General features: G+C 39.6%; 1 protein-coding gene across 5 annotated transcripts in view; it reads right to left on the reverse strand.

The window, feature by feature from the left end:
• The window catches only part of FAT3 (FAT atypical cadherin 3), a 621,620-nt gene that overhangs the window by 299,872 nt on the left and 300,560 nt on the right, over positions 1-21,188 (reverse strand). The window contains exon 4 of one of the 5 annotated variants that reach the window (XM_073215901.1): positions 9,124-20,903. The exons of 3 other annotated variants lie outside the window; for them this stretch is intronic. In XM_073215901.1, coding sequence (XP_073072002.1) covers positions 20,677-20,903 — 227 coding nt within the window. In that variant the 3' untranslated portion in view covers positions 9,124-20,676. Of the gene's footprint in view, positions 1-9,123; positions 20,904-21,188 lie in introns of those variants that run through there. One more of the 5 variants, XM_073215902.1, reaches the window with a different exon arrangement.

Raw genomic sequence — 21,188 nt, forward strand, 5'->3', positions numbered from 1 at the left:
GTTAACAGTTTTGTGTATCTGGGTCTAATCACAGACATATTTTCTGTTGTCTGACTCGCTAGCGTTAATCACAGCAAAGCACTATCACACACAATTTTTGGCTCTTTCTAAATCATATACTCCATTCCATGAGTATCTGATGATGCCTTCTGGATATTTTGAATACTACACTTGGTGGCGGGTCACCACCTAACTCATGGGTAAGGGGCAGAGCCAATGTTCATCCACATATTAAATATCAGTAAAATTTCAATTCTTCTCATTTGGGGTGGTTTCAAATAAATGTATTTAGAAATAACAAAACATATTTTGCTTGCCCCTACTATGCTGCTCCACGACTAACAGATTGGTTTACATGAGGACAGCAAAAACATTATGTGTTTCTCTGTGTTCTCAGTAACTAGAAGAGTGCTGGGCAGCCAAACAGGCATTTAGTAATATTGCATATTGACTCAATGGGGTGAATTTTAAACTGGGTTTCAAGGCAGGTTAGGTTGAGGGAAAGTCAGTCTCAAGAATTTCATGAATTTCTCGGTGAAAATGACTAATTTAAGGAGGCGGAGCCAACATGGCGGCGTGAGTAAGACAGTGGGAATCTCCTCCCAAAAACATGTATATTTTTGAAAATACAACAAATACAAATAATCCTAAAAGAGAGACCAGAAGACACAGGACAACAGCCAGACTACATACACTTGTGCGAGAGGCCAGTGCTTGGTGAATCGGGTAAGATACAAGCCCCGGCCCGGCGGGACCCAAGCACACCACCCCGCAGCTCCCGGCAGGAGGGAAAGGGAGCCCAGGACTGCTAAACACCCAGCCCCAGCCACCCGCACCAGAGTGCAGACACAGTGCATGTGTGGAGGGCTGGAGACTGGGGAAATAGGGCAGCGGGACCTCTGAGCAAGTTCTGAAGCTGATGCCCCTGTGATAAAGAAAAGCAAGTGCTTTTTGAAAGTCTTAAAAGGACGGGGACATAACAGCTGGATGGAAACAACAAAGGTCACAGTCCAGTGGCTGGAAATTACAGGGAAAACCGGGCGCACTAACCCCCTGGGCAACAGCTCTGAGACACCTCATGGAGGTAAACAGCCAAACAACCGCCCTCGCCGCCATCCATTACCCCTCTGGGTGCTGCGAAAGCAGAGAAGCAGCCTAAGGCAGGTCATGCCCCCAGAAAGGGAGTTTCCTCCATATCGGCAGGGCAAGACACAAAGACCCAGTCTACACGCAATTACCCAACACAAGCCACTAGGGGTCGCAGTTGTCCCAGTAAAGAAAGGCCAGTAGCAAGTGAAAAGTCTGGCCCTCCCAGCTGACAGTCAATAGCACCTGTCAACATGAAAAGGCAAAAAAATATGATCCAGACAAGCCTAACCCAGACAGCTTCGGCATCTGCTACATCTTCGCCTGAGAAGGAACCTGGGGAGATAGATTTAACCAGTTCCTGAAAAAGAATTCAAAACAAAAGTCATAACCATGCTGATGGACTTGCAGAGAAATATGCAAGAACTAAGGAGGGAGAATACAGAAATAAAACAAGCTCTGGAAGGAGTTCAAAACAGAATGGACAAGATGCAAGAAACCATTAATGGACTAGAAAACAGAGAACAGGAATGCAGAGAAGCTTATGCAGAGAGATCTCCAGGATCTCCAGGAATGAAAGAATTCTAAGAGAGCTGAGTGACCAATCGAAAAGGAACAATATTCGTATTATAGGGGTACCAAAAGAAGAAGAGAGAGAAAAAGGGACAGAAAGTGTCTTTGAAGAAATAATTGCCGAAAACTTCCCCAAACTAGGGGAGGAAATGGCCTCTCAGACCACAGAGGTACACAGAACTCCCATGACAAGGGATCCAAGGAGGGCAACACCAAGACACATAATAATTAAAATGGCAAAGATCAAAGACAAGGACAAAGTATTAAAGGCAGCCAGAGAGAAAAAAAAGGTTACCTACAAAGGAAAACTCATCAGGCTATCATCAGACTTCTCAACAGAAACCCTACAGGCCAGAAGAGAATGGCATGATATACTTAATGCAATGAAACAGAAGGGCCTCGAACCAAGATTACTGTATCCAGCACGATTATCATTTAAATATGAAGGAGGAATTAAACAATTCCCAGACAAGCAAAAGTTGAGGGAATTTGCCACCCACAAACCACCTCTACAGGGCATCCTATAGGGGCTGCTCTAGATAGGAGCACTCCTAAAAAGAGCACAGAACAGAACACCCAACATATGAAGAAGGGAGGAGGAGGAATAAGAAGGGAGAGAAATAAAGAATCATCAGACCGCGTTTATAATAGCTCAACAAGCGAGTTAAGTTAGACAGTAAGATAGTAAAGAAGCTAACATAAACTTAAAGCATGCAATGGCAATAAGTACATACCTCTCAATAATCATCCAAATGTAAATGGACTGAATGCACCAATCAAAAGACACAGAGTAAAAGAATGGATAAAAAAGCAAGATCCATCCATATGCTGCTTACAAGAGACTCACCTCAAACCCAAAGACATGCACAGATTCAAAGTCAAGGGATGGAAAAAGATATTTCATGCAAACAACAGAGAGAAGAAAGCAGGTGTTGCAATTCTGGTATCAGACAAAACAGACTTCAAAATAAAGAAAGTAACAAAAGATAAAGAAGGACATTACATAATGATAAAGGGCTCAGTCCAACAAGAGAATATAACCATTATAAATATATATGTACCCAATACAGGAGCAGCAGCATATGTGAAACAAATACTAACAGAATTAAAGGAGGAAATAGAATGCAATGCATTCATTTTAGGTGACTTCAACATGCCACTCACTCCAAAGGACAGATCCACCAGACAGAAAATAAGTAAGGACCCAGAGGCACTGAACAACACACTAGAACAGATGGACTTAATAGACATCTACAGAACTCTACATCCAAAAGCAACAGGATACACATTCTTCTCAAGTGCACATGGAACATTCTCCAGAATAGACCACATACTAGGCCACAAAAAGAGCATCAGTAAATTCCAAAAGATTGAAATCCTACCAACCAACTTTTCAGACCACAAAGGCATAAAACTAGAAAGAAACTGTACAAAGGAAGCAAAAAGGCTCACAAAATCATGGAGGCTTAACAACATGCTCCTAAATAATCAGTGGATCAATGACCAAATCAAAATGGAGATCCAGCAATATATGGAAACAAATGACAACAACAACACAAAGCCCCAACTTCTGTGGGACGCAGCGAAAGCAGTCTTAAGAGGAAAGTATATAGCAATCCAGGCACACTTGAAGAAGGAAGAACAATCCCAAATAAATGGTCTAATGTCACAATTATCGAAACTGGAAAAAGAAGAACAAATGAGGCCTAAGGTCAGCAGAAGGAGGGACATAATAAAGATCAGAGAAGAAATAAATAAAATTGAGAAGAATAAAACAAAAGCAAAAATCATCGAAACCAAGAGCTGGTTCTTCGAGAAAATAAACAAAATAGATAAGCCTCTAGCCAGACTTATTAAGAGGAAAAGAGAGTCAACACAAATCAACAGTATCAGAAACGAGAAAGGAAAAATCACGACGGACCCCACAGAAATACAAAGAATTATTAGTGAGTACTATGAAGACCTATATGCTAACAAGCTTGGAAACCTAGGAGAAATGGACAACTTCCTAGAAAAATACAACCTTCCAAGACTGACCCAGAAAGAAACAGAAAATCTAAACAGACCAATTACCAGTAACGAAATTGAAGCAGTAATCAAAAAACTACCAAAGAACAAAACCCCCGGGCCAGATGGATTCACCTCAGAATTCTATCAGACATACAGGGAAGACATAATACCCATTCTCCTTAAAGTGTTCCAAAAAATAGAAGAGGAGGGGATACTCCCAAACTCATTCTATGAAGCTAACATCACCCTAATACCAAAACCAGGCAAAGACCCCACCAAAAAAGAAAACTACAGACCAATATCCCTGATGAACGTAGATGCAAAAATACTCAACAAAATATTAGCAAACCGAATTCAAAAATACATCAAAAGGATCGTACACCATGACCAAGTGGGATTCATCCCAGGGATGCAAGGATGGTACAACATTCAAAAGTCCATCAACATCATCCACCACATCAACAAAAAGAAAGACAAAAACCACATGATCATCTCCATAGATGCTGAAAAAGCATTTGCCAAAGTTCAACATCCATTCATGATAAAAACTCTCAGCAAAATGGGAATAGAGGGCAAGTACCTCAACATAATAAAGGCCATCTTTGATAAACCCACAGCCAACACTATATTGAACAGCGAGAAGCTGAAAGCTTTTCCTCTGAGATCAGGAACTAGACAGGGATGCTCACTCTCCCCACTGTTATTTAACATAGTACTGGAGGTCCTAGCCACGGCAATCAGACAAAACAAAGAAATACAAGGAATCCAGATTGATAAAGAAGAAGTTAAACTGTCACTATTTGCAGATGACATGATACTATACATAAAAAACCCTAAAGACTCCACCCCAAAACTACTAGAACTGATATTGGAATACAGCAAAGTTGCAGGATACAAAATCAACACACAGAAATCTGTGGCTTTCCTATACACTAACAATGAACCAACAGAAAGAGAAATCAGGAAAACAACTCCATTCACAATTGCATCAAAAAAAATAAAATACCTAGGAATCAACCTAAACAAAGAAGTGAAAGACTAATACTCTGAAAACTACAAGTCACTCTTAAGAGAAATTAAAGGGGACACTAACAGATGGAAACTTATCCCATGCTCGTGGCTAGGAAGAACTAATATCGTCAAAATGGCCATCCTGCCCAAAGCAATATATAGATTTGATGCAATCCCTCTCAAATTACCAGCAACATTCTTCAATGAATTGGAACAAATAATTCAAAAATTCATATGGAAACACCAGAGACCCCGAATAGCCAAAGCAATCCTGAGAAAGAAGAATAAAGTAGAGGGAATCTCACTCCCCAACTTCAAGCTCTACTATAAAGCCATAGTAATCAAGACAATTTGGTACTGGCACAAGAACAGAGCCACAGACCAGTGGAACAGACTAGAGAATCCAGACATTAACCCAGACATATACGGTCAATTAATATTTGATAAAGGAGCCACGGACATACAATGGCAAAATGACAGTCTCTTTGTCAGATGGTGCTGGCAAAACTGGACAGCTACATGTAGGAGAATGAAACTGGACCATTGCCTAACCCCATATACAAAAGTAAACTCAAAATGGATCAAAGACCTGAATGTAAGTCATGAAACCATTAAACTCTTGGAAAAAAACATAGGCAAAAACCTCTTACACATAAACATGAGTGACCTCTTCTTGAACATATCTCTCCGGGCAAGGAAAACAACAGAAAAAATGAGCAAGTGGGACTACATTAAGCTGAAAAGCTTCTGTACAGCGAAAGACACCATCAATAGAACAAAAAGGAACCCTACAGTATGGGAGAATGTATTTGAAAATGACAGATCTGATAAAGGCCTGAAGTCCAGAATATATAAAGAGCTCACACTCCTCAACAAACAAAAAACAAATAACCCAATTAAAAAATGGGCAGAGGAACTGAACAGACAGTTCTCTAAAAAAGAAATACAGATGGCCAACAGACACATGAAAAGATGCTCCACATCGCTAATTATCAGAGAAATACAAATTAAAACTACAATGAGGTATCACCTCACACCAGTAAGGATGGCTGCCATCCAAAAGACAAACAACAACAAATGTTGGCGAGGCTGTGGAGAAAGGGGATCCCTCCTACACTGCTGGTGGGAATGTAAATTAGTTCAACCATTGTGGAAAGCAGTATGGAGGTACATCAAAATGCTCAAAACAGACATACCATTTGACCCAGGAATTCCACTCCTAGGAATTTACCCTAAGAATGCAGCAATCAAGTTTGAGAAAGACAGATGCACCCCTATGTTTATCACAGCACTATTTACAATAGCCAAGAATTGGAAGCAATCTAAATGTCCATCGATAGATGAATGGATAAAGAAGATGTGGTACATATACACAATGGAATACTACTCAGCCATAAGAAAAGGGCAAATTCTACCATTTGCAGCAACATGGATGGAGCTGGAGGGTATTATGCTCAGCGAAGTAAGCCATGTGGAGAAAGAGATATACCAAATGATTTCACTCATCTGTGGAGTGTAAGAACAAAGGAAAAACTGAAGGAACAAAACAGCAGCAGAATCACAGAACTCAAGAATGGACTAACAGGTACCAAAGGGAAAGGGACTGGGGAGGATGGGTGGGTAGGGAGGGATAAGGGGTGGGGGAAGAATAAGGGGGGTATTAAGATTAGCATGCATGGGGGTGTGGGAGAAAGGGGCGGGCTGTACAACACAGAGAAGACAAGTAGTGATTCTACAACAGTTTGCTATGCTGATAGACAGTGACTATAAAGGGGTTTATAGGGGGGACCTGGTATAGGGGAGAGCCTAGTAAACATAATATTCATCATGTAAGTGTAGATTAATGATAACAAAAAAAAAAAAAAGCTGTTCCTGTGTGGTGACCTCCAATGAGTTCTACACAATGGTATAAAGGGCATGTAAAAGTGTAGGCAAAGGGTTTGTGTTTATACAGAGGATCAAAGCCTAATTTGGCTACCCCGAAAATGAACTAAGATACGATATGAAAAAGAACTTCCAACATCAGCACTCTCTGGAAGACTCATGCCAGAAGATGATCATCAAAAACCCCAACAATGATCCATGTGCTGCTACAGGTGTAGATGCACTCATCCCACCGGTTCCTGGACTTGCCACGGGAATGAATAAGGAGATATCTAAGCTGGCATGTGCATACAGTAAAACAACAAATCTGACTGGATCTACACTGTTGGAACTCAACCAAGAATTAGGAGAAGCGCAAATTGTAGCGCTCCAAAATCTTACAACTACAGACTATTTACTGTTAAAAGAACATATGGGATGTGAACAGTCTCCAGGAATGGGTTGTTTTAATTTGTCTGATTTCTCTCAGACTGTTCAAGTTCAATTGGACAATATCCACCATATCATAGATAAGTTGTCACAAATGCCTAAGGAGTCTAACTGGTTTTCTTGGTTTCACTGGAGATGGCTGGTAATTACAGGTATGCTTTGGTTATGTAACTGTACTCCTGTTATGTTAATGTGTGTGCGCAATTTAATTAGTAGTTTAAAACCTATACATGCTGAAGTTACTCTACAAAAAGATAGGTCAAAGAAATGATCAATCTTCCCATGTTTTCTTCTGCCTGCTACTTCTATAGTTTTTCTTCTTCCTTCCTAATTATAACCCCTAAATAGAATTCGTGCCTCATATCGAATATACCGTGTATCTCAATTCCTCCAAGTGGTAAAGATACCTCAAGACAAATGCTGGGCATAGAAGCCACAGGGCATAAATATGCAAAGAAGTAAAAAACTAACCTTTTCAAACAATAAGGCTTCTCTCTCACTTACCAACTTTACATTTCCCTGTATGGCCCCGGAAGATGATTGGTTAACCAGAGACGGGTAAGATTCCTCAAGGGAGGAACAACCTAAGACAGGCACAGTCGCAGGGGGTCCATCAGGTGAGAAATTGGGGATCAACAGAGGTGAGGCTTAGAACCTCTCCCCCCCTATTCTGAGAGAAATCTGCTGCATCCGTGGATGTTTTATTGCCCTTGTCTAGCTTGAATTAACACATAGGCTACAGGCACACACCTGATCATCTACATTTGCTCTCTTACAACACTAAACTATGTTTTCTACCTTTATCTTGCATCTACCTACCACTTCAGCATTTTATTAAAAATAATAATAATAAAGAGAAATGTGGTATCCATATATAAATCAAGTATAAAAATCAAACTAATATTCATATTTGAACTGACTGTTTATAGTTCATAATGCATGATCAAAACCAAAAGTTTCTGTGATGATTGCCCTTGTACTGTTCACCATGTAACTTATTCACTATGTAAGAATTTGATCTCCATGTAAGAACTTGTTCGTTATGCTTCAGAAGATTGGAGACTGATGAAAATTAGTCTTGGGGTGGATTAATGATTATACATTGAGCATTGAGTCCCCATACAGAATTTTATGTTGTTAACAACCATTTGAACAATAAATAGGAGAGATGGCCTCACAAAAAAAAAAAAAAAAAAGTGCACACTTCCAATTGTAAAATAAATAAGTAACCGGGATGTAATGTATAGCATAAGGAATATAGTCAAAATATTGTAACAACTTGGTATGGTGATAGCTGGCACCTAGAATTATCATGTATATAAATGTTCAATCACTGTGTTGTACACCTGAAACTAATGTAATCCTGTGTGTCAACTACCCTTCAATAAAAAATAATTATCTTAAAAAAAATGACTAATTTACCACTATGCTAATCTTTGTTCTTATCTCTTGGCTGAAACTTAAGGAACCCTGAGACTTTTTTATTACTGTGAATAATAACAAAAATACATCTTGTTAGCCCTTTAGTTTTTGAAGTTGCATCACATAGAGTTTTCAACCACTCAAAAAATACTGGGGTGCCTGCTCAAAAATGTTTTGCTGATAGGGGTACATGATCAGAAAGCTGGACGACCACTGTGTTAGCAAGTCACCAAGATTACTTCCAGCCCTTCCTCTTTCTCACATACTTTCTGATGCTTACATCTAGCTGATATGCACAGAGAATTCTCCTTATATTCCAGAGAATAAAGCAGGTGCCCACAAACCAAGTAGAAATGCTTTCTGAGCAGTTATTCCACAGGTGATGTTGGACTTGGGACAGAAGAATCTGTGGGTGGAAGAAACAAACAGAAAAAGAAGAGATAGAAACCCCATTCTCCAGCTCTTTCCAAATACAGTCCAAAAATCAAAGCTATTCATAAAAATTATCTCAATTCATACTCATTATAGCAATGTTAGGCATGTCTGTTTTCCAGGTAATATGACTGAAACACAGCAAGGGTAAATCATTTATACCAGAGTAGCTGGGAGAACATGAGTTAAAATAATAAGGACAGATTTATGTCAACCTTCCATATGCAAAGGGTTATTCTAAAAAATATGTGAAGTGCAGAAGGAGAGAGCAGACAGCAGACAGACACAGGATAGTTTCCATAAAGAGTTTCCAATTTTGTACTGTTTATTTAACTACCTTTTATAGGAGGTAGCCACCAATATACAACACATATGATTATAAATATCCAAGTGTGGACTCATATATATAAAGAATTAATGTTAGTTGGTGAAAGGCTGAAAAGAGATAATCAGAGATAAACAAGAGGCAGGTAAAGAATCAGTTAATACTCCTGGTGGGACAGGAAAGCATCAAGTCATAGGGAAAGAGGCAGGGGATTTAATTACCCAATTTAGTGATTGAATATACACAATATTGGAACCAACATTGAACATCCCCCAAAACTCTGCCTTTATGGGCAAGAAACACTTAAAATTATCAAGTGGTTGACCTCAATTTGAAACAAATAGACTCCTCCCATCGAGAAAACAAAAGAAGAAAGTTATAGGAACTATGAAAGACAAGATCTTTTATGGAGTTGGATAAAATTCTACATGTAAAGACATATATTTCAACACTCTTAAGTACTTTTAACTGCATGGATTTGGGTGGAAATTTTATTATTATCAAACAAACAAATAAATGACTTGTGTAAATGCTGTAGTTTCCTTCAAAGAGCTCTCAGGATATTATTAATACATAAGGCAGATAGCATTACTAATATATATAAGGCAAATAAAAGTCAATAGTGGAACCACACACACACAATAGGAGGATTTGAAAGACTGTCGCTACAGTCTACAGAAAGACCATCCTCCGAAGGAGAATAGCTATGAATGTGTTAGGAATGCGCTCTACACTTGGGTACTGTAGTGACAAAAACATGGGCGAAATTTGCAGAATGTTCCTTGCAAGTGCCTAAGATAGGCTATTAAATAACTGAAAGAGAAACTTCTTTCCTTCTGAGAAGTGCTGCCTAACCAGTCTTAAATCGCCTTTTAAATACACTGTAAAAAAGTTGATAATATGAGGGTAATGCATGAAAGTATTCCTCTTTTTTCAAAAAGCTTCCCTTAGAATTTTTAATGTGTGAGAAGTTTTTGCAGTAAACACTCCAGTATTTCTACAGAAGCATTTATAAGACCACTTTTTGAGAGCAATAGAATAATAGCAAAGAAGTATAAATAACAGATAAAACACGGGTGCTGAAATATTTAACTCACTCACAAATTGACCGAGGAATAACAGCAAAGCCCCAATCAGAGGCTGCCCAGCCCCTAAAATGAACAAAAATGATGTTTCACTGGGAGAAAGAAGACCTTTAGCAAGCCCAAGACTAAAATTGGAAGAAGTTGCTATGATCATGCACAGCAAAAACAGTATTTTTCAACAAATTTCAGTATTCTAGAGCCAGGGAATATACCCCTGCAAAGGAAAATATGTGTTAGAACAAAAAAGTCAGTAGGAAAACATGGAGTCAATTTTTGTGACTTTGGATTGGGCAGTGGACTCTTAGATTTGACACTGATCACACAAGAATCAAAAGGAAAAATAAGCTCGTTTTCATTAAAATTAAAAACTGTCATTCTTCAAAGTACACTATTAAGAAAGTGAAAGACAATCCATGGAATGGGAGAAAAATAGTTGCACATCACATACCTGATAAGAAACTTGTATCCAGAATATATAAAGAACTCTTACAAATAGATGACAAAAAGAAAATGACCCCATTTAATAGTGGGCAAAGGACTTGAAAGAGAAGACATACAAAAAGGCCAGAAGCACACGGGAAGATACTCAACGTCATTAGCCATTAGGTAAATGTAAATCAAAACCTCCATGAGACACCGCTTAGCCACCTACCTGGATGGCTACAAACAGTTAGAAGACACTTCACATACTGCTGGTGAGAATATAAAAACATTCCAAATAGCCCCTTTGGATGACAGTAGGGAGTTCCTCAAAAAGTGACATAGTAACCATATGACCTAGGAATTGTATTCCTAAGTATCATCCTAAGAGAGCCAAAAATATATATCCACACAAAAACTTGTACAAGGGTATTCATAGAAGCATTGCTCATAATGGCTCTACTAACCCAAATGTCCATCCAAGGATGAACGGATAAACAAAATGTGGTATATACATATTTGATATTTGCCCATAAAAAGTAATGAAATACGGATACCTTTCACAACATTAATGAACCTTGGAAACATATTCAGTGAAAGAAGTCACAAAGACCACATAGGACATGATTTAATTAATATGAGATGTCTGGAATAAGTCAATCTAGAGAGACAGAAATAGGTCACTTGCTGCTTCAGCTGGGAGCACAGGGGGCGGGAGGATGACAGTCGGGGGGAACAGGGTTTCCTCTTGAAGTGATGTAAATCTTCTAAAACTGATTGTGATGACAGTTGCAAGACTCTATGACTATACGAAAAAACACTGGTTGTATGTTTTAAAAAGGTACATCATACGTTATGTGACTTATATCCCAATAAAGCTCTTACCTCCTCCCCTCCACCAAAAAGAAGTTAAGTTGGATGTTGCCAGGGGCTGAAGGTCAGGGTGCAAATAGACACAGTATCACAGAAATGGGGGCAATATAGTTCTCACAGGGTTGTGAGGCAGACAAACACTGGCTTGAATTCCAATGATAATACTTTTTAACTGAATGATTTGGAGAAAGTTACTTATTCTCTTAAGCCTCATTTATCTTTTGAAAAAAGGTAGTAACAATTACACCAAACTTACAGAATGATAATGAAGAGTGCTGTATTTCTATTTCCGATTTGTATTGAAAATTAAGAATTATCAGGTTTGAGCGGCTTATACTATCCCCTGGCAACCACCAGCAAACGTGGAATATTAACAGCCTATGGCTTCCTCAAGAGGAGCAGGTGTTTGCTGATCAGCTACAATCCTAACCTATGCGCCCAGGCCCTGTACAGCATTCAGTTTGCTACTCCTGGGACAGTGACTGAGATCTTAGGGTTGGGAGAAAGTACTCTTAAAAGGAAAATCAGCTTTCAAATACTATGTTACAATGTCTCAACTTCTTCAGCTCTGGAATGGAGAATAATAGCAGTAGTGACTTCACTGGTTGTTATGAGGAATAAATAAGATGTATGAAGAGAACTGAGCAAAACACCTAGCATTCTCTGAAGGATTTCTTTTAAATCACTGAAAATTGTGCTGAAAAATGAGAGCTCTGGCTCATGTTACTACGCACCAAAGACTGTGTACTGATATGTGTTCTAATACCCTCTGAAATCCTCCTTGACCCCCATTAAATGGGGGTTGGAGGTGTGTGAAGGTGAAGGTATAGACCTTGGAAGGTTTCCAAAAGTCAACGCTTTGTCGTTGAGGATAGCAGTTTCCCAGCCAGGTGCAAAGCATCTATTTGGAAAGGCTCCTAAAAAATTCTTCTTTGGGTAATCGAAAATATAAAAACACCACACAGACAATTTCGCCCCTGTATTATTAATTACCTTTCAGGACAGAAATAAAACAAAACAAATTACCCCTGCTGAGCAGCATGATAACCAGCGACGGCACCAGATGAGCTAAGCCTGTTTCACGCCAGAGACAAATAGGGCTTGCGTGGTGCCAGAGATAAATTGGACAGACTCATCTCCTACAGAAATAACCCTCCGAATACAAAAGCAGATTTAAGCACTCAGGAGCTTAAACACACACACACACACACACGCATGCATGCACACTGCACTCACACATACTTACACATCACACTCTGCACTCCCACTCTGGTTTCTGAGAGACGGTTTGAAATGTAATTTAATGCCGGTTAAGCAAGAGCTTATCTTCAGGAAGGGACAATTCTCTCTTACATAAACAAACCTTTTCGTGAGTTATTAAAATAAATTCCTATCGTGGTTAGTAATTATGCTCCCTGGAAATAAGCACCTTGACAACCTTTGAGAGAACAGAAAATATCCCTTATCTTTCGGAGATCCAAGTGTCATGCATAACTGGCAAGCCCAGGCCCATCCCAGAGAATGACGGCACTTTATAGGGGACTTTATATCTCAAAGCATTTCTCACAAGCCAGAGGTTGGCAGCAAATGCCTGAAATGATAGCATGAAACATCTACCCTGGCCAAATAAAAGAAGCCGTTCCAAAATAAGGGCCATAAAATATGTGGCAACAGCCTTTGGGCCTATGAAACTTTCACATTTTGTCAAAGGCAATACTAGTGAATCTTTACCCCCAAATAAGTCACCCTTCAGGAAAACAGGATGAGCTCTTTTATTTTCCTTATTAAATTTGGAACATTTCTAGGTTCCTACAATATCAGAGGCCAAGATTTCAAGACATTTTGAGGCATCATATGATCCCATTTTCCTCCCTTCCAAACTAGGACAGCCTTACGGAAGCACAAGTTTTATTATCCCCTCCACTACTGAGGAATTTTAAAAGGCTCCTTGCAGTGCCCCTGGTGCAGAGAGCTACAGGCTGTCACCACATGGTGGCTGGATTCAGGGTGGGCTGGCCATCAACACCAGTGCTTATCAACAGTGGGCTAATACCATCTTGGCAAGGTTAGGGCTGCAGAAATAAGGGGTTGTAGCTAAATAGGAGAGAAGTCGGGGCTGACTCCTGTTTAAGGGCTGGTCATCTCCCACAAGGCTCCAAAGGCAGTGAAGTACCAAGTGCGGACCCTCAACGCCAAGAACTTTAATCAGTGTAAGGTCAGTACTCCGGACTGCTCCTTGGGCAGGACTCTAACAGCTAAATTCAACAAACTTCCTTTGGGCCTCTGCTCTTTCAGAGGCCATGAACCTCTACATAGCAGGAAGCACAGGGAGGAAGAGTGGCCCCCAATTCCTCCCATTGCTTCACATAATGGGTGTAGTGGGGTACAGTGAAGATAGAAGCAATTTTAAAGAAAGTCAAGGGAACTCATATATGGCAGCATTAATTAACACCCTTGATAAAATATGAGCTAAATTCTTCTTCAGAAAGTGAAGAAGGCAGAGTGGAGGGTACAGAGCAGTGGAAAAATTTGAAAGAGAAACTGGGAAGAATATGTTAGAGAGTAAAAAAGAGGTGAAAAAATAGATTTGCCATGCAACAATTAGAGACTAATTGTGAAGTTGAAAGTGAGAAATCCATTAAGTGACATGAAGTCAAAAAATATTAATTGAAACCACACTCTAAGACAAGTTTGGATTGGGGCACAGACACATATAAAACAGTATATGGGCTCAGAGTTTAGTTGGGAAACAAATAATAGGAAGTTACAATCAGTGTATGATGAGTGCTCTGATCATGGGGCATTTGCAAATAATAATCTGTAATGGAGCTAATTAGCAATGCCATAATTTTTTCTTCCTCTGGTGGAGCTTGACAGCCTAAAAGTAGCAGAAAGAACAGAGGACTTCAGTGGCACCAGGGTTATAGAGTGATAAATTGTGTGTGGAAACAGCATGTCCATGAAATGGTGATGCTCGTTCTTGTGTTTCAGCACCACGGAGAGTACCAGGCTCAAAGTAGGACCTCGAAATATTTTATTTTGCAATTAGAAGATGAATATATGAGTTAGTAATAAGCCGCCATGGCTCTTTATTGAGTAGGGAGGTATATGAACAGATAAAGAAGACATAGAGATTATGAGAATGCAGTTTCAGGGGTGCGACTTGCTGAAAACATACTAGTTTTGCCATGTAAATGAGCTGAAGAGTAGAGACATGGTTTTGTTTGAAATCACGAACTCTTTTGGTAATCACCCATGAAGGCGCTGTAGACTCTGAGAATAACAGTGAGGCCAGGATAGAAGAGGTGATGGTAAGCAAGGTACAAAGCACATATCTGTAGGAAAATAACCGAGAGGCTGGGAGATAACAGCTAAAGAAACAGAAAGAATTTAGGGTAAGAGACTGATTTTAAGTTACTTTTGAGTCCTTCTCTCCCATGTTATACAGAATAGGAGAATAATCTCTACTTAAGGTAGTTTCCAGAAGAGTGAACTCCTCTTAAGTTAGCTGAGCTGACTATTAGGAAACTCAAAAAAACAATAATAATTAGCTAACATGTATTTAGCACTTACTATATCCTGGGTGCTGAATTAACCACTGTACATACATTACCTCACTGAATCCTCACCATAGCCAGCACACACAGGGCTATTATTAGTCTCATTTTTAAAATGGGCAGACTGAGGTTTTCAGGGTTTATGTTTAACTTTACTGGACCCAAGACAATAGCAGCAGAACAAAGATAGATGTCAACACGAAGTACATTCTCTAAACCAACAGGCTACAAAAAGAGGTGCCAAAGTATAGGATTTGGGGGTGAGTGTGGTGCTTTGTGTGTGTTGATTGGAAACATGCCTTAAAGTTCTCAAAAGGAATCTGTGAATACTGCTGATTCTACCAAAGACGGAGGTGAGTCTTGCTCTGGACCAGCTCTGAAGAGGTTGCGTGGCTTCCAGGATTAGACAACACAGGCCACTGCTCTCTGTTTCTGCTCCCAACACAAGGCACAAAGGGGCAGTGATAAGGGAACAACTTCCCTGCTTGGCTGGGCTCTGGGTGTTAGCAGAGAATGAACTGACCAGCAGGTGGCTGAGACATGCCTGAATGAACAAAGCAATACAAGCCTTAAAGAAAACACAAATTCGTCCCAGGAGTTAAAGGTATACAAACTGCTATCCCAGACAGCACTTGGTTTAAATAAAAAAAGAAAATATCTTCAAATAACCACAGCTTCCCATTTCCATTTAAAGCTAATTTTATGGCATGCAGTTCAAGTCATTTCCAATGGAAAGTAGCATAAAAATATTATTCCTAACTATAGCCAAAGGAAATATATTTTGTCATTTCACACTGAACTACTTAAATCATTAATGCTGCAGTACAACCCCTATTACATCGTGGCAGTAACAATCACAGAATCTCAGAATCATCTCACCAAACCATCTTGTTTTCCAGGAAGAGAAAATGTATGATATCTCTGCAGATTGCCAATTTAAAGCATCAACTAGTTATAGATATGATGGGAAAAACCTGAAATAATTTTTTTTATCTCAAAGTTTTTGATATGACCACAGGATTGAAAAGCAAGCCTCTGTAATATTAGATACTCTCTTCCTAGATACTAGTGAATTAGCATAGTCAGATGAATAAATGATAAGGTCTTACCAGCTCTCTAATCCCCAGTGGCATCATTCCCCTAAATTATCAGCTTCTGTGCAGCAGACATATCAGAATCAGGTATGGAAAAGATGGTTCACACTGTCTCCAATGACAGCCATGGGGGTGCACATGGCTAGCAAAGAGACTGGCAAAAATACACTCATGGTTCCTCTTAGGAAAGGGGATTTGCCTCCTAGCCAGCATGCATGGGCCAGAGGAAATATAAATCCTGGCACAAAAGCAGAGCCCAGGAGGACATATTACTTGACTTTTATGTTATGTTTACAGGAAGTGGGATCAAGGATTGGGATTAGAGTTAAGTTGTAAATGTGACAAGCATTGATTTCATCCCCTAAACCAGCCATCACTTCATTCTTCTTTTACTGTATCTCCTCCTCTAGTTATGGGTTTGAAATAGACAATTAATGTTGCCAGTCTCTCCATTTTTTTCTTTCCCACACCACCTCTCAAATAGTGGATTCTTGGATGTATGTCCTCAATTTCCCCATCAGTACTTCTCTAGAGCTTACTCCTATTCCCAGTGTGGCAAAAATCCCAGCTTCATTCATTGTTTGGCACACAGACCTCTGGTTTTCATGTGTAACATCAGCCTTTCCACATTCTAGAGCTGAACAGATGTCTGGTAACACCAGTGCCAGAGTGTTCCTGCCACGAATTCCTTCTTTCTGGAAGAAAAGTCTCCAAACTCGAAGTTATATGAAGCCAAAACTTATGGCTCATTCATTTTTGTATCTCACAAAGCTCTTGGCACGAAGTAGTGAACTCCACAAACATCATTATTATTTCCAAAAAAAAGGTGAAAAACATTTTGGTATATGGGACAAGCTCTAGCCTTTGTCCTCAGCATAAAGAGGTGATTCCTATAGCTGCAAAAATATAACTGGAATGTTAATTTTTAGCCACAATATTCTATAATGCCATAAGGTAGTAATATTTTTCCTTTAAGATGGGAATTTTTTCTGCTTCTTTCTCTTTCTGCCTCCATCCTCTCCACATTTTCAATTCCTTTTTTCTCCCTTTCTTCAATAAATTTTTAGCAAAACATTATGAGAGTGTTAGGGACCATACTAGACACTGTGTAAAGAAAATAGTAGCCTCTATAGCAAAAATACCAAGAAATCCTGAGACTTTAAGATTAAAGGATTTACTTCAAGTTATTTATTGTATAAACAGCAAACTATGGACTTGAATCCAGAACTCATTAATCTAAAACCTGAACTCATTTCACCATATGATTCTGCCTCTCTCTCTCTCAACAGGAAATGAAGTACATTCCTTATATTTATTGGCAATAGTAGAGGATAATGCTATCCCTCATTTTGAAAACAGAAAATGGAATATTTTGTTTTTCTCTTTGTAAGAATCTTAAAGTGAGCTGGCATTTGTTAATATGATTCTTAAATTTGACTTTTTCTATTTGAGTGTGTGACTTGTTATAAAAAGAGACACTCAAATATAAGTCATTTAAGATTTAATTACTCAAGTTATAATTAGTCACAAACACATTATTGTGTTAGAGAAAGAAACAGTGTCCATTTAAGTGATTTTGCCATGCTTTTCTACTGTAATTCAATAACTGTGTGATGCTGAGAAGGCTGAATTTTTCATTTGAATTCTTACATTTACATTTTTACATCACTGCTTGAATCCCCAAGGTATGGGCAACTTGTAATGTTAGCAATTCTTTAGATGTTGAATATTAAAATCTACTTTTGTATTTCAAGGGTTATTTCTAATTACATGCACAATTGCTGATCCATCTGCCTACTGCATAGATATCTGTGGTTATACATACTTGAATAGTTATTGAAAATTAAATAACATTATAAACAGTCAAATTAATTTCTTTGAGCATACCAAAGGCAGAAAGGCTGTGCTAAGACAGATACGATTTGCCCTGAGAAATGTAAAGACAAGATTATCTCACACCTCACTGAATTTGTAAATTCTATTCTTACTTGATAGAGCTTTTTTTAAAAAAAAACAAGAACAACAACACAAAACAATCCTAAAATCTGAAGCAAATAACACCTGAGACATATTATTGAATAGCAACAAGCCTGAGCTGGATGAGTCATTTACATTTTAGTCTGAAGATGTTCCACTGTCACAACAACAGGCCATAAAGTGTTTGCTGGAATAACAGGACCAGTGTAGCAGTTTCAGTAAGAAATGGTTTCCCTGGGTGTTTCAATGTGAGAGAGAATCAGAGAAGAAAAATTTCTGGCCTGCCTTCTGTTTCTATAATAATATGCAGTCATTGTAAAGTATGCGAAATATGGAAAGCTAGACTGCAGGCTCTGTAAAAATTATGTTTATCCCAGTTTCAGCATAGAGGCTGAGGTGCGTGCATGCGTGTGTACATACACACACGAGGGACAAAGATCACCTAGGCAAGTTACAATAGTGAGTCAGGTCAGGTCAGGTGAGAGGAAGCCAAAGGAATAGGTCTCCCTGTTTTAAGTATGGAAGGCAGAGGAGAATTAGACCCCATGTTTTGAAGTTAGCTGAGAGGCTTGTTATTAGTGGAATAATTTTCCTAGAGTAGAGAGATTTAGAAAATCCCGAAGAATACATATCTGAACTTTGTATTCACAGTAAAGGTTCTTTCACAGGGTGACCCCAGACTGGCCCCAGATATATGCTGAAGTTGAGGGTATTTGCTGGCCTCCAGTTGGTTTGTAGAAACCACTGGAGCTTAGCTCTGCCCCAGAGGAATCAGATTGGAGATACAGATCAAGATTATGGGTGGACAGGTAAACACACCTTGTCTAAGGTTCAGCTTCATCTGGGCCAAAGAAGTTCAGATCCTGGAGGCTGGGTCCCACTCAGGGACTGAGGCTGGTATGATTCCCAGGAGGGAGGCCAGAGGTCATTTCAGAATGGTAGATCGGTCACCAGGAGAAGAGAGGAAGCAAGAGCTGGTTTATGGAGCAGGTCACAAGCAATAGGCAAAGACAGGTAGGCACCTCAGGGCCAAAGCAGCAGCGTATCTGGGATGCTGCCAAGGGGGGGGCAGAGGGGCAAGCAAGAGGCATGCTGGGTACAAGGAGATCGACAACGAGCTCTGAGCCGACCAGCAGCACCCACCAGTGCCCAGAGGTCCCCTGTCGGTAGCCACATTGATACATCAAGCCGTGTTTAAAACCATGCTTTAAATGTTAAGTCAATTTCTTCTCCATAGTCGGTTTTGCTCTACATCATACAGATGTTAAGTTAGAGTTCTGCTTCTCCACCTGTTGGCTATGTGATCTTGGGCAAGTCAGCTGACTTCTGTTAACAATACACATACTACTTAGCACTGTAACAATTAGAGCATGGAAAGTGTTTAGCACAGCGTCTAGCACATGGTTCTTCCCAGACCTTCTATATCCTCTTCCTTTTTATCCTGGCTCCTTCCCAGAACACACCTCCATTGGTATATACAAACCCAACCCCAAGCCCCTGGAATTCAGCTTCAATGTCCCTCCAACACTGCCTCTCCACAGAACCCTATCTCATCAGAGTACTTATCACACTGTGCTGTTCCTCCTCACCTATCTGTGTGGCCCACTGGACCCTGAGCCCATAATGTCAGCAAGCCACATACACATTATTTCCTGGGCTATCCTCAAAGTCTAGGAAGTGAATGGCACATAGAAAGCATTTAGTACCTCCTTACTGAGTTAACAGATGAGCGAATGGGTTCAGGATCTAGATCTGCTGTGATGTCTCAGACCAGTTTTCTCAACTAAATTAACTATTCCCCATGATAATACTTTATTTCTTAATTATGCCCCTATTAATGTTTATGTCCTGCATGCAAATATATATGTATAAATATCCTGCATAAAAATATTTTTAATGTTTTATTATCTCAATGCCACCTCTTCCAGACGTAGCAGAGCCAATGAACATCGAATGAATTAAATCAGGTTACAACCTCTGGTGAATCTATTACCTCTGCGTTTCCTCCTCTGTGAAGTAAGGAGGCTGGGTAGCAGAAGCTCTGAGTACCTTTGATTCTATGTTTGTATTGCAAGGAAAAATCAGGTCTGACTTATCATTCACCATGGAGATACACAGCAATCTACCCTCATAATTTTCAGTTAAGGTGCCAATAAGGTATCAAGATGTGGAGGACTTCCCAGGTAAATCACAAACCCTAAGAAACAAATGCGTCTCAGTACGAAGGCCATTCATTTTGCCAAGCGCCTGTAAAAACCCAGACACATGCGTGGTGTCTGGGTTGGACAGTTGCAGTACAAAACCTATAAAGTAACATCCTTGCACACACAAGGCCTATTTTTTTTTTTAAGCGAGAAATGTGGCAACCAGGTGAAAGAAACAAGGTAATTTCAAAAGTCCTAGCTTTCTCTTGGCAGGGGATTTGGGTAATAGCTTGCCAATTGCTGGTTACTGCTGCCAAGGCCCAGGACTGCTGTGTTCAGAATTGCTGGCAATGGCTACCTATTGTTTGCGAATTTCTGTCTTAGCAGGGACTCTGCAGAGAGGCTACGCAGGTCAGCAGGAAGCAGAGTCGGCCAGTATTTCCAGGGGTCATCACTGCAGAATGCAGAGAAATCGCAAGGGAGCAACTTGAGCACGAGGACACCTATGACAATTTCTTGGGAAAACTTGCTGAATCTTCCGCCAGCATTTACATAGACACACACACAAATGCATTTGGCCTCTGCAAAATAAATCATGAAATAATATTAATAATTATTCACTCTAATCACTGAACGTTTACAAAACCACAGCTTGCAGCCTGCTGGCTCCCCTAGCTTGGCGGGCGGTCTTTTCCTTTAAGCTGGGTGGTAATGCAACGAACAATAGCTCAGACAACTGGAAACAAAGACCCATTGGGGAACTTTTGTTCAGCGAACTCAAATATAAACACTTTGGTGTCTCTTTTATGGTTTAATTCTCTAGTGTTATCTGTTCAATACCATAGAAAGTGATTCAAAACAAAAAC

This window comes from Manis javanica, chromosome 11, assembly GCF_040802235.1.
Source record: "Manis javanica isolate MJ-LG chromosome 11, MJ_LKY, whole genome shotgun sequence".
Lineage (NCBI taxonomy): Eukaryota > Metazoa > Chordata > Mammalia > Pholidota > Manidae > Manis > Manis javanica.